Below are 14,235 nucleotides of genomic sequence, written 5' to 3' on the forward strand. Positions count from 1 at the left end.
TGAAAATATTTCAGAGGGGCATTTTCTTATCATCTCTCTGTATCTCTCCCAAGCATCATAAAGAGATTCATTATCTCCTTGTTTAAATTCTTGGATGTCCAGCCTTAGCTGTGTCATCCTTTTGGGAGGGAAGTATTGATTCAGGAATTTTTCTGACAGCTGTTTCCATGTCTTTATGCTACCTTTAGGTTGGTTATTTAACCACCTCTTAGCTTGGTCTTTTACAGCAAATGGAAATAGTAATAATCTGTAGACATCCTGATCTACTTCCTTATCATGTACTATGTCAGCAATCTGTAAAAACTGTGCCAGAAACTCTGTAGGTTCTTCCTGTGGAAGACTGGAATACTGGCAACTTTGCTGCACCATGATAATGAGTTGAGGATTCAACTCAAAGCTACTGACTCCAATGGAGGGTTTACAAATACTACTCTCATATGAAGCAGTAGTGGGGTTAGCATATGACACCAGAGTCCTTCTGGACTGTTCATTTCCACTTAGATCCATGACGGAGAAAGGGAGATGATGTGAATTGCAAGTAAAATATATTTTTATAAAATTTTTTTTTGAAAACCGAAATTAAAATAAAATAAAATAAAGTAAAATAAATGAAAAATTGACTATATTTTCGAAAATTAGAAGAAAAATAAATAAAAGAAAATTGAAAACTAAATTAATTAATTAAAAAGATTTGAAAAATATGTGGGTGAGAATTTTCGAAAAAAAATGAAGAGAGAGAAATTGGTTAGGAAGTTTTGAAAAAGATATGTCTTAAAATTAAAGATACTTGTAAGAAAGTAAAATAAAAAAAAAAAAGAAAAGATATGAAAAAGATTTGATTTTAAGTTTTGAGATTAGAAAAGATAAGATAAGCTAGGTAAGAGAAGATAAGGAATTTAAATTAAAAAATTTTGAAATTTGAACTTTGAAATTTTAAATTTTGAATTTTTGGAAAAGTCAACAATATAAGATAAGGATTTGAAAAAGATTTGAATTTTAAAATTTTAAAACTAAGATAAGATAAAATAAAAAATTTTAAAATAAAATCTGAATTTTTAAAAGGAAAATTCGAAAAATCAATTAAAATAAAGGAAAAAGATATTTTTGAATTTAAAGAGGAAAGAGAAAAACAATAAGATAGCACAAGACTTAAAATTTTTAGATCTAATGCTGCTTGTTTTCGAAAATTTTGGAGGAAAAACACCAAGGAACACCAAACTTAAAAATTTTAAGATCAAGACACAAGGAAAACTCAAGAACACTTTGAAGACTCACAAGAACAACAAGAACAAAAGAAAGAACACCAAACTTAAAATTTTTAGAAAACCTCAATAAAATTTTCGAAAATTATAGAAAGATTGACAAGAAAACACCAAACTTAAAGTTTGGCACAAGATTTAATAAAAAAAAATTATTTTTGAAAAAAGATTTTAAAAAGAAGATACCCAATTACCAAGAACATAAACCAACGCTCTAGCCAATTGAGCTATAAATGTAACACTTGTTTTAAAGAAGTATTTTTAATAACTAAGAATAAAATTTTTTTCGAAAACTAATGTTTTGAAAAAGCACAAGAAAAACAAGAAAAGAAACAGAATAAGAAAAACTAAAGATCAAACAAGAAAAATAAACAAGAACAACTTGAAGATCCAGGAAAAACAAAGAACACAAATTCGAAAATTTAAAGGAAAGTATAAAATATGCAATTGACACCAAACTTAAAATATAAAGCTAAACTTAAACAGAAAAAAACTCAATTATTAGTAAAAAAAAAATAAATTTTCGAAAAACTTTTGAAAAAGAAAATAAGGATTATAAAATATTAACAAGAACAATAATAAAAGACTCAAAGACAAAAGACAGATTAATAAAGAAAAATAAAAAATTTTGAAAGATTTTTGAAAAGAAAGTAAAAGACTCTGACCCAAAAGACAAAATCTTCCTAATCTAAGCAACAGGATGAACCGTCAATTGTTCAAACTCGAACAATCCCCGGCAACGGTGTCAAAAACTTGGTGCACAAATTGTGAATCACACTTTTCACAACTCGTACCACTAACTAACAAGTACACTGGGTCGTCCAAGTAATACCTTACGTGAGTAAGGGTCGAATCCCACGGAAATTGTTGGTTTAAAGCAATCTCTGGTTATCTTGTAAATCTTAGTCAGGAAGTCAATTATAATTATCAGTATGAATTGCGGAGAATAAAAGAGCATGGGTTAAATACTTGTTCTGCAGTAATGGAGAATATGTTGGAGTTTTGGAGATGCTTTGTCTTCTGAATCTCTGCTTTCTCCCTGTCTTCTTCTTCACGTACGCAAGGTTCCTCCTATGGCAAGCTGTGTTGGTGGGTCACTGTTGTCAATGGCTGCCATCCGTCCTCTCAGTGAAAAAGGTCCAGGTGCGCTGTCACCGCACGGCTAATCATCTGTCGGTTCCCACTCATACTGGAATAAGATCCATTGATCCTTTTGCGTCTGTCACTACGCCCAGCCCTTGTGAGTTTGAAGCTCGTCACAGTCATTCAATCCCTGAATCCTACTCGGAATACCACAGACAAGGTTTAGACTTTCCGGATTCTCAGGAATGCTGCCAATGGATTCTAGCTTATACCACGAAGATTCTGATTAAGGAATCCAAGAGATATTCATTCAATCGAAGGTAGAACGGAGGTGGTTGTCAGGCACGCATTCATAGGTTGAGGATAATGATGAGTGTCACGGATCATCACATCCATCATATTGAAGTGCGAATAAACATCTTAGATAGAAACAAGCGTGTTTGAATAGAAAACAGAAATAGTTGCATTAATTTATCGAAACACAGCAGAGCTCCTCATCCCCCAACAATGGAGTTCAGAGACTCATGCCGTCAAAGAGTACAAAATTCAGATCTAAAATGTCATGAGGTCCGAAATAGACCTCTAAAAGTTGTTTAAATACTAAACTAGTGACCTAAGTTTACAGAAAATGACTAAACTATGATAGATGGTGCAGAAATCCACTTCTGGGGCTCACTTGGTGTGTGTTGGGACTGAGACTTAAGCTTCTCACGTGCCTAGGCTGTTTCTGGAGTTGAACGCCAGGTTGTAACCTGTTTCTGGCGTTCAACTCCCATTTGTAACCTGTTTCTGGCGTTTGATGCCAGACTGCAACATGGAACTGGCGTTGAACGCCAGTTTACGTCGTTTATCCTTGAGCAAAGTATGTACTATTATATATTGATGGAAAGCCCTGGATGTCTACTTTCCAATGCAATTGAGAGTGCACAATTTGGAGTTCTGTAGTTCCAGAAAATCCATTTCGAGTGCAGGGAGGTCAGAATCCAACAGCATCAGCAGTCCTTTTTCAGCCTGAATCAGATTTTTACTCAACTCCCTCAATTTCAGCCAGAAAATACCTGAAATTACAGAAAAACACACAAACTCATAGTAAAGTCTAGAATTGTGATTTTTATTTAAAAACTAACAGAAATATAATAAAAACTAACTAAATTATATTGAAAACATACTAAAAACAATGCCAAAAAGCGTATAAATTATCCGCTCATCAGATACACTCATGGTTTAGTTTATTTTTTTCTAGTAGTTTACACCATCAAGTTTCAAAAGCGTGGACTACCTCATGCACACATGTTGTTGTTCCTCCACCGTGATGACAAGTATCCTACTACAGAAGACATTGACAAGATTATATTTGCTGAAATACCAAACAAGGAGACCGATCCAGAATATTATGGAGTAGTGGAGAAGCACATGATGCATAGTCCATGTGGTTCAGTCAGAAAAGATTCACCATGCATGGAAGATGAGAAATGCATCAGACACTTTTCCAACCGATTTGTTGAGAACACAACAGTTGACGAAGATGGTTATCCAATATATAAACGCAGAGATGATGGAAAAATGATCATCAAGTCAGGTATTGATCTTGATAACCATTACGTTGTTCCTCATAACAGATATTTATTGATGATATATGGAGTACACATCAATGTTGAATGGTGCAACAAATCTAGATCAATAAAGTATCTGTTTAAGTATGTCAATAAGGGACATGACCGTGTAACTACATCATTTTACAAAAGTGCAACTGAAGATGTGGATAAGGATGAGCACGATGAAGTCAATATATATTATGATTGTCGATATATATCTCCATATGAATCCGCTTCAAGGATTTTCGGGTACAACATCCATTATAGATACCTATCTGTTGTAAGGTTGGGGTTTCACTTGTCAAACGAGCAACCTGTGGTTATCAAAGATGACGAGAATTTGGAAGACGTCGCTAGGAAAGCTTCTGTCAAAGAATCCATGTTTTTGGGATGGTTTGAAGGGAATAAGGCATATTCTGAAGCCCGTTCACTTACTTGTGCTGAATTCCCAACAAAATTTGTATGGAAAGCAAAGGAAAGGGATGGTATCCACGAAAGTCACGCGCGGTGATAGACCATATTTTCTTTGTCCCTCCTGGATCGGGTGAAAGTTACTACCTTAGACTACTTCTCAATTATGCTAAAGGTCCTAAATCATACGAAGAAATACAGACAATAGATGGGGTTATTCATTCATCATTTAAGGATGTATGTTATGCATGTGGTCTTTTAGATGATGATAAAAAGTATGTTGATGCAATAGAGAAAGCAAGCCATTGGCAATTAGGAGTTTATTTGAGGAAGCTATTTGCAATATTACTGTTTTCAAATTCCATGAAAAAGCCAAAACATGTATGGGAGAAGACGTGGCATTTGCTCTCAGATGACATACTTCATAGGCAAAGAAGAATAATGGATAATCCAGGCAAAAAATTTCATTCTTCATTGTGCTTAACCCAAATCAACAGATACCATGTTCCATGTTTGTTTTAATTTTGTGCCTACTGATTTAGGTAAAACATATTTATTAATTATATTTGATAAAACTTAATACGATATACATTTTGTAACGAGGTGTAAACATAGGAATTAATCAACTTATACACTTGAAAATAATCATGTCCTCAACAGTAGCGGAGCTTCATGGAGACAATGGGGCATGGCCCCTCAAATATTTTATAAAACTAAAATTGTAACCATTTATTTTGTTTGGTACAAATTATTCAATTGATTTTTATTTTTGTTACAAGTCTTCCATAAACTCTTGATCCCAGATTCAAAACTTACTACAAGTACATTGTCTTCGTGTGTGTATATATATATATATATATATATATATATATATATATATATATATATATATATATATATATATATATATATATATATATATATATATATATATATATATATTAAGGTCAACAAATTTTCATTTTTTATTTTTATTTTTAAAGTTTATAATAAAAAAGATAATCTTATTATTTTAAAGTATAATGAACTAAATAAAATTCAACTATTAAATAATAAATAATACAAACAAATAATTTCATACTATTTTATTAGTTTTAATATTTTATAAAACAAAATTATTTTTCAACTAAATTATAAAATAGATAAACAATATATATATATATATATATATATAAGTATTTATTAAAATAAGTCTAATATCTTACTTTTTTATATCACTACTATCAAAATATGTTGCACAATATACTAATTGGTATCATAATATCAAATAAAAAAAATCTTATTATATTTTAAGTTTATCGTTTTATTTTTTTATTGATCTTCAATAGTTTTTGAAAAGAATTGATTTGGATAAAAATATATATTTATTATAATTTTAGACGGTATTATGTTAATTATAATTTCTTAATTTTTTAATCATTTATTCCTATAATTATATATTTATAATGATTAAAAAATAAAAATTAATACATTTAATTTGAATATAAATACTCTTATATAATATATATAATTAATTATATATTTGGCCCCTTAAAATCTTTTTTCAAGATCACCACTGTCCTCAATGGTTCTAAATAACCGAATAGCTTAATATAAAGATGTTATTACAATATGTTATTACAATAGTATGTGTGTCTATTAGATGTAAACTCCGAGTAATTAGTGAATAATTAGCTAATAAACTAATTATTAATCTAAGAAATTACAAAATAAAATTTTATAGTTTAATGGAGTAGAGAAAATTAAAATTAAAATTTTGGCACTAGTTTTAAAAAATTTGGCCTAAGATTGAACTGAACGGACCGAACCGGACCCAAAACGGGCCCAAGGGCTAGCCCAACTCATATTTAATAAAGCTCTTCCTCTACAACTAAAGAAGGAAGCATGCTGGGAAAGTAGGGGAGCAAGGGGAAGAAAGACCAAAACCCTTATCCAATTTCAATTCACCATAACTTTCAATCTGGAGTTCCGATTGATGAGCCGTCAGCGACCATGCGTTCATTTCAGAATCCTTTTCAAAGTCCAAAAAAAATTTGGTAAGAAACTTCAATTTTCTAGCCCATATCTTCTCATCTCAGTTTCAAAATTTGTTGAGCCTTGGTGTTGAGAATTTGTTGAATTTTGGTGTTTAGGAGTAAATTAGCTTTGTGGATTTGCTGGGTTTTGACCCTAGTTTCCATTGGTAAGGTGAGAAACTTCTAACTCTTGTAAAATTATTCATATCGAAAATAGGGTGTTGATTTAGTGATGTATATGTGATATTAGATTAAATTATATGTTATGGAGGCAAATCGATGGAATCGGTGGTCAATTGACGGTGTTAGAAGCTTGAGGTCAGACAATTGTTGCTAAATTTTTATTTGAAAGAGGTTTGGAGCTTTGGGTATTTGCAAAACGGCGATAATTTGTGGTATTTCGTGCATTAGCGAGAAATCGGCCAAGGTATGGTTTGTTTCTCGTATTTAATATATAATATTTTATGAAAACTTAGGCTAGATGACCATAGGATAAGTTTGGATTGAATGCTGGGTTGTTGAGGTGATTAGGGAACTAATATGTATATGTGTGCAATGAATTTGAGAATTGATATATGTATGTGAATATGGAAAAGTTATGAAAGATTGTTGATGAGTGAATTAAAATGTATTGTGTGATTTTGAATTGTCGGGATTGAGAAGTGTGTAAATATGATTGTGGCTCCGGGTAGTAGGCAGTGGCGATGTCCACTTGTTCTGGGTATGAGATAAGGAAGAAGAATTATGAGAAATGAATTTAATTATGGAATTTTGAATGAACGTATGTTTGTGATACCTAGGCAATATCAAGGATGGTAGTTCGTCCCACTTGCTCTAGATTTATGTTTGAGATTGGATAATAATGATGATTGACTTAAACTGAATGAATGTCTGTTTGAGTTCCTGGGCAGTAGCAAGGATTTTGGTTCGTCCCACTTGCTCCAGGTCAGTGATTGTGACGCCTGGGTAGTAGCAGCAGTAGTGGATTATTCCGTTTGCTCCATGTTGAGCTTTTAAACACCTGCCTGGGTAGTAGCCGCAGTAGTGGTTATTCCACTGGCTCTGGGTTAAGCAGGTAGTACCAAGGGGGTTGTAGCTCAAACCCACTTGCTCTGCATGGGTATTTCAGTCTATGGTTAGCTACCAGGACGTGTCGGGTTGGCTATATAACCGACAGATGATATCATCAGCCATAGGGCAGGCATTCATCATATACATTTGTATGTTTTGTCTGAGTGTGCATTGTCTTGGCTTGCGTAATTATTTATTCATGTTAATTGCTAACTGCCTACTTGTTATATATGTTTTCTGTATGTGCTTGAGTTATCTGTTTTGCTTGTCTGTGCACCAGAGTTGGAGGATTGGAGAGCAGGCGGAGGATTGAGGGTTTTGATTAGATTTTGACCAAGTTTAGAACCTTAGAGACCTACCCTCATTTATGGTTTCAGTTTTAGCTCCTTAAGTTTTATAATCTGAGTGTCACCATTTTAGGATTGCCTCTGGCTTTTTCGGGACCTTATTTATTATATATGTGGGCACCTTAACCATACTGAGAACCCCCGGTTCTCATCCCATACGATATTATTGTTTTTCAGATGCAGGTTGAGAAGTACCACTCTGTATTCTTGAGACGCTGATGAAGTGAAGAACTCTTGGGACTCAGGGTTGTATTTTTACTTATATTTACATATGTATTTAGATTCTCCACCTTGTATTTTATGTTTGTCCCTCTTAGAGGTTGACTCGGAGAAACAGGTTGTCAGTTTTCTGTTTTAGCTTACTTTTGGGTTTATATGTATATATGTATATATATGCTCTAGCCGGTTTAAATTTCGCGAGCTGAGTTAGCAGCTTTGTTATCTGTATCCTTGAAAATCTTCTAGTATGTATATATATCCTTGCCGTTTTACTCTTATCCTACCCGGTTTACGTTTATCGTCAACGAGAGCGTTACAACTTTTGTTTTAAACTTTTCTTTACAGGCTTCTAGTTAAAATTCCTTTCAACTATTATTATATATACACATTTTTATTTTTAGAGGTCGTAATACCTCGCCACCTCAGTTTTATTACTTAAGCATAAGACTCTGTGTCGTAGGGTGTTACATTAGACATGTTGATGTAATAGTCTTTAATACTGAAAATTTTTCTAATTTAAATTTTGTAGTAATTATTCCTATGATGATGAATTTTTTGAAATGTATTTATACAGATCTAAGGCTAACAAATGAAGAGTTGAAGGAGTTAACTCTTATAGAAATCGAGGTAATACTCAAGGGATACAAGAGTCTTAGAGATTTTGTATCTATGCCATACCCCGACTTTGACTCGTGCGTCTGTCAGATGATATCCAATGGGGTCAACAGGCTAATTTGTAATGAGATGCGTTATGATAAACATAGATTAGCTAAAGAGCACTCTAATTTTATAGATCAGATGACAAATGAACAAAGATCAACATATGATAGAATCATGGAAGCGTTACATAGTTATAGCGGAGGAGTTTTCTTCCTATATGGATATGGTAGAACTAGAAAAATATTTGTGTGGAAGACTTTAGCTTTGGCATTAAGTTCCAAAGGTCAAATTGTTTTTATTGTTGCTTCAAGTGGAATAGCTTCTCTATTAATTCCAGGTAGCAGGACAGCCCACTCACACTTTGCTATCCCACTCAATGTAGATGAGTTCTTCACATGCAACATAAAGTAGGGAGTGAGCCGGCTCAATTGTTGGTCAAAAACAAAATTAATTATATGGGATGAAGCTCCAATGGTTAACGGATATTGTATAGAAGCCCTTGATCATACAATGCGAGACATTTTAAGATTCAAGAATGTTAACATCCTAGATCAACCATTTGGTGGAAAGATAGTAGTTTTTGGAGGTGACTTTCGACAAATTTTACCAGTTATACCAAAAGGTAGAAGACAAGAAATTATCAATGCAAGCATTAACTCGTCGTACATTTGGAACAACTGCAATTTGTTAACACTAACAAGGAACATGCGTCTTAATGTCGGCCAAGGAAAAACAAGCTCAACTAAATTGAATCAATTTGCTAAATGGATTCTGAAAATTGGGGATGGCAAGATTGGAATATCTATGGATGCCGTTAACAAAGTAGAAATCCCTGATGACATCCTTATACATGATTGGAGAGGCCCTCATAGAGGCCATTTGCAAGATGACTTATCCCGAATTGTTTGGATCCCCAAAGTCACATCATTGTTTGGAGGACAGAGCCATACTTGCACCAACATTACAATATATCGATGAAATAAACAACTACATGATGACATTGAATTCGGCTGAATCACAAACGTATTTTAGCTTAGACAAAGCATGCCCCACGGAAGGGAACAATGATCTGTTAGGTGTTCAGGTGTGCCAAATCATGAGCTTACACTAAAAGTGGGGACACCAATCATGCTCTTAAGGAACATTGATCATGCTGCTGGGTTGTGCAATGGGACACATTTAGTAGTTACCAAGCTTGGAAAGTATGTTATAGAAGCACGGAGCATTTCAGGAAAAAACTCAAGCAACAAAGTTTTTTTTCCAAGGATGACACTAAGTCCATCGAATCACCGAATCCCATTCAAGTTTGAACGTTGGCAATTTCCTATAATGATTTCATATGCAATGACTATTAATAAGAGTCGAGGACAATCATTATCTAGGGTTGGATTGATTCTTAAGAAACAAAACTTTACTCATGGTCAATTGTATGTGGCAATTTCTAAGGTCACTAATAGGGATGTGCTGAAGATATTGTTATGTCACGATGATACCAACGGCAACCAAACTGAAAATGTGGTTTTCAAATAAGTATTTAGGAATGTTGGTTGTACATGAGAAGAAGGTTCCAGGTGGGCAGCACCAAGCAATGTCAGCATTAAATAGTGTTTGAGTTATTGACCATGTCGAGTAAAAAAGAATTTTGACAATTTATATCAAAGATTTATATTTTGCATGACTAATCAATGTTTTATAGAATGATTCTCAGATTAGTAGAAAGTTTTTATTATCTCACCTATTAGATTGGCATGCTTCATGTGATGTGTATGTACAACTAAGGAAAAAAGATATGAGAAAGTATCCTACAGTATTACCCTTGGCTCGATACATAGATTGAAGAAACAGTTGCAACCAAGCAATATTAGTATAGAAACTAAATAGTTTCCAAGAAAAAAGATACCCATGCAAATAATAAAACAAGATTGTATCATATAAAAAGGTGAGAATCCAGTTAATTTAAAAGCTAATTGGCAATACTAATTAGCACGGCAGCTATTGAATAGGTATGAAACTTAACAAGAACGAAAGGGTTGTAAAACCTCATACACAGAACAAATACATTATGCAAATCTAGTGAAACTCAGAAAAGAGATATATATGAGTCACTTTAGTCATAAATTTTCAAATCATTTTAATCAGATCACAGTGGAGAAACTAACAATTTATTCAAACATTCAAGTAGTGTTCGGATTTAAGACAGTTCCACCAACAAAGAGTGGGTTCATCAACTATATCATCCCTACATATAAGGAGAAGTAAACAATAGATGCAATTTTTAAGTAGTGAAAGAAGATGAGTATACATTGACAGATGGTGTTCTGTGGTCCTTTTAATATCAATAGTGTTGTCCTCTACACCAGATCAAGTCAAAACCCAATATAACGACTATACCACAAACCAAATTAGAGAAATATTAAACCAAATCTTTTGTTATCGATAAGATCTTGAATTATTGAGTGAAAAACTAAATTTAATTACCCATTGGAAATAGTGTAAATATAATTATGAACAGAGATAACAATAGAATTTCTGAAAAATACATATTTTAACTAATTAGAAATTAGTGATCATTTTATCTTGAAATCATAACAATTTCTTAACGGCATAAAAGCGAAAGTTTTTATCTTCTTTTAGAGAGGGAAAAAAAGAGAAAGAAAAAGAAGCTTGGTCTATAATTTGACGGTCACTAACAGATTACATATGAACAAAAGAAAAGTCAAATTGGACGAATATTCAAACAGAGAATAAAACTGATTTAGAGCAAATAATTGTAAATGCATGCATGAATCATAAAAGTAATTTGGATTTTAGCAATGAATAAATGGCATTTCCAACGTGACGTGAAATGAAGCGTAAAAAAAAGGAAAAAGAAGAAGCGAGAGTGCCTGAAGGAAGTAGTAGCAGAAGAAAAAGAAAAAGAAGAAGAGTGCGAAACACGCGAAAAGAGAGAAGGAGAAAGGGGATAATAATATTGATATTGATACGAGAGGCTCCTTCCCTCGATGGCTGTGATCTGAGCCTTATCACCCTGCTTTGTTTTTCTTCATTAGTATTATTTAGTGTTTGACTCAAAAAATCAGAGAAGAGATGGTGTTGCTGATTTAGGTATTTGCTACTTGCTACCTTAGAGGGTTGCAGCAAAACATGCTTCAAATATTTTTATATTTTGCAATTGAACAAGAGTGTATAGTATAAAAAAGGTGAGAATTCAATCTAGTTAATTTAAAAGCTAATTAGCAATACTAATTAGCACTGCAGCTATTGAACATGTATGAAACTTAACAAGAACAAAAGGATTGTAAAAGCTGATACACAGAACAAATACATTATGCAGATCTAGTGAAATGCAGAAAGGGGATACATATGAGTCACATTAGTCATAAATTTTCAAATAATTTTAATCAGATCACAGTGGAGAAACTAGCAATTTATTCAAACATTCAAGTAGTGTTCGGATTTAAGATAGTTCCACCAACGAAGAGTAGGTTCGTCAACTATATCATCCCTACATATAAGGAGAGGTAAACAATAGATGCAATTTTCAAGTAGTGAAAGGAGATCAGTATACCTTGACAGATGGTGTCCTGTGGTCCTTTTAATGTCAATAGTGTTGTCATCTGCACTAGATCAAGTCAAAACCCAATATAGCAACTATACCACAAACCAAATTAGAGAAATATTAAATCAGATCTTTTGTTATCGATAAGATCTTGAATTATTGAGTGAAAAAATAAATTTAATTACCCATTGAAAATAGTGTAAAATATAATTATGAACAGAGTTGGACTTTATCACCCAAAGGTTCTAATCTGCTCTGGGTCACTTCCAATCGAATTGCAAATCAATTACTCCCAAGTTGGTAATCTTAAATAGTAGCCAAAATCTAATATGCAAAACTCCTTAATCAGTAAATACGATCATTCTGAGCAAAGATAATCAGACACAAATTAGGGAGACAAGTACCAGTTTATTAAATTGCAGAAATCAATAAGATATCGATATATTGCGGTGAAGACCAAATTTGATCACGCCGATGCTTGGTTGCAGAGAACTAATCGATGATTCCCCTCATCTGATGCCCTTAAATCCAGTTTTGTTATCAATTTGTTGCGAGAACCTCAATCACCATAGGAGTATATGGAGCGAGTGTGTTTTCACACAATTTATTGCAGCCACAACCATTTTTGTATTTATTGGTGAGCATAATAAAAATAACGACTTTAACATAATAAATAAAAGGGAATGCATGATGCTAACCTCACAAGAAGAGCATGTTGCTTAATTGTAGCAAGGAATTCTTTGACTCCTCCACTATAGAAGTACAGTGGAGGATATGCAAGTCCTGCACGAAGATTTTATTCACACCAGATAGAATTGTCAAATATAGAAGCGCATAGAAAGCCACAAATATCTCAACCTACTCAAGATAAAAGCAAGTTTCCATTGATGAACAAATCGTATACATTTTATTTACATACCAATCCCGCTACGTTACCAACATGGGTCCTGCTAACTTCTGCCAACTTTCGTTGGGCTGAACTCCAAAGCCCAATAAAATACAAAAAGCCACATCCCAAATTAACCTAGGTCAATTCTAGTATCACTCATTTACCATTACAAACCTAAATTGACCACCCCTTTATTGTGCAGCCACATCCAAAACTCTCCACCTTCAGCGCTGCGCAACCTCTCCTCCGTGCAGTCTTCGACAGTCGCCGCCGTCAACGGTAGTCAACGCCGCGGGACCGTCAGACAGCAACCATCTCGATTTGCTCTGCTCAATCGCCCGAGCACCACCGCCTGTGTTGCATGTTGCCGTCGCGCCCCCATTGAAGACGCATCCTCCCGCCAAGCCTACAGCCCCCCCCCCCCAACGGCGCCTCCTATCGCTGCGCCTCAACACATGCCACGGCTGAAGTCTACCTGCGCCCCACTGCTGTTCAACCTGTGAATCCCCAGCCAACGCCACTCCCTGCCTCGCATCCTAGCCCCGTAACGCACCATCGCTCCTTGCTTTGCGGCGGAGCCCCGTCATGCAACCTGTCTTTCCTTCGGCGCCGGCGCTGCAATAAGAGATAAGTGCTACTTTACTGTTTTCAGAAACCTAGAATTTTACATGTTTCATATGTGAGCATGTCATTGGGTGTTACATTCATATAACATGGTTCATTGAAATTTTGGTTACTGTTAGACAAGGAAGAATGGAAAACTAATTCGCTTGTGTATATATGTCTTGGATATAACATATTTTGAATGTGATAAAGGTGTATTTGGTATTGAAAATATCAACTGTATATTAGGAGTGATGTTTTGCAATGCTGATTTAAAAGGGGAAGGAAAAGGGAGGAAAAGTTTTTGTTGTGATGGCAGCAATTGAATGTTACTATATATGTATCTTTAGAGTGATGGTGTGTGCTGAATTGTTTATTAGTTTTGGTTTTGTACGGCTAAATTGTTTATTAGTTGTAACCCTTGACCTTTGATTTTGTCATTAAGCAAAAAGAAGTAATTTCATTTCCTAAAAGTATATGCTAAATCAAAATTTGCTCTTAGGATTCACATATTTCCTTTTTCA

General features: G+C 34.0%; 2 protein-coding genes across 2 annotated transcripts; both read left to right on the forward strand.

Moving 5' to 3' along the window:
* Positions 1-3,632: 3,632 nt before the first annotated feature.
* LOC148572184 (uncharacterized) lies at positions 3,633-9,071 on the forward strand. Its single transcript, XM_088507398.1, has 2 exons — positions 3,633-4,422; positions 8,575-9,071. The coding sequence occupies exons 1-2, from the start codon at positions 3,633-3,635 to the stop codon at positions 9,069-9,071; spliced, it is 1,287 nt and encodes a 428-aa protein (XP_088363524.1).
* Positions 9,072-9,131: 60 nt separating this feature from the next.
* LOC148572185 (uncharacterized) lies at positions 9,132-9,638 on the forward strand. Its single transcript, XM_088507399.1, has one exon. The coding sequence runs from the start codon at positions 9,132-9,134 to the stop codon at positions 9,636-9,638; it is 507 nt and encodes a 168-aa protein (XP_088363525.1).
* Positions 9,639-14,235: the final 4,597 nt, after the last annotated feature.

Source organism: Arachis ipaensis, chromosome B3 (assembly GCF_059453495.1).
Source record: "Arachis ipaensis isolate K30076 ecotype BB chromosome B3, ASM5945349v1, whole genome shotgun sequence".
Taxonomy (NCBI): Eukaryota; Viridiplantae; Streptophyta; class Magnoliopsida; order Fabales; family Fabaceae; genus Arachis; species Arachis ipaensis.

What these genes read in the sequence shown, in the direction of transcription:
- LOC148572184 (XM_088507398.1), top strand. Translation starts at nt 3,633, where the DNA reads ATGTTGTTGTTCCTCCACCGTGATGACAAGTATCCTACTACAGAAGAC. An exon ending in GAAAGCAAAGGAAAGGGATG is followed by an intron (nt 4,423 to 8,574) that starts GTATCCACGAAA and finishes GTATTTATACAG; the next exon opens with ATCTAAGGCTAACAAATGAA.
- LOC148572185 (XM_088507399.1), top strand. Translation starts at nt 9,132, where the DNA reads ATGGTTAACGGATATTGTATAGAAGCCCTTGATCATACAATGCGAGAC.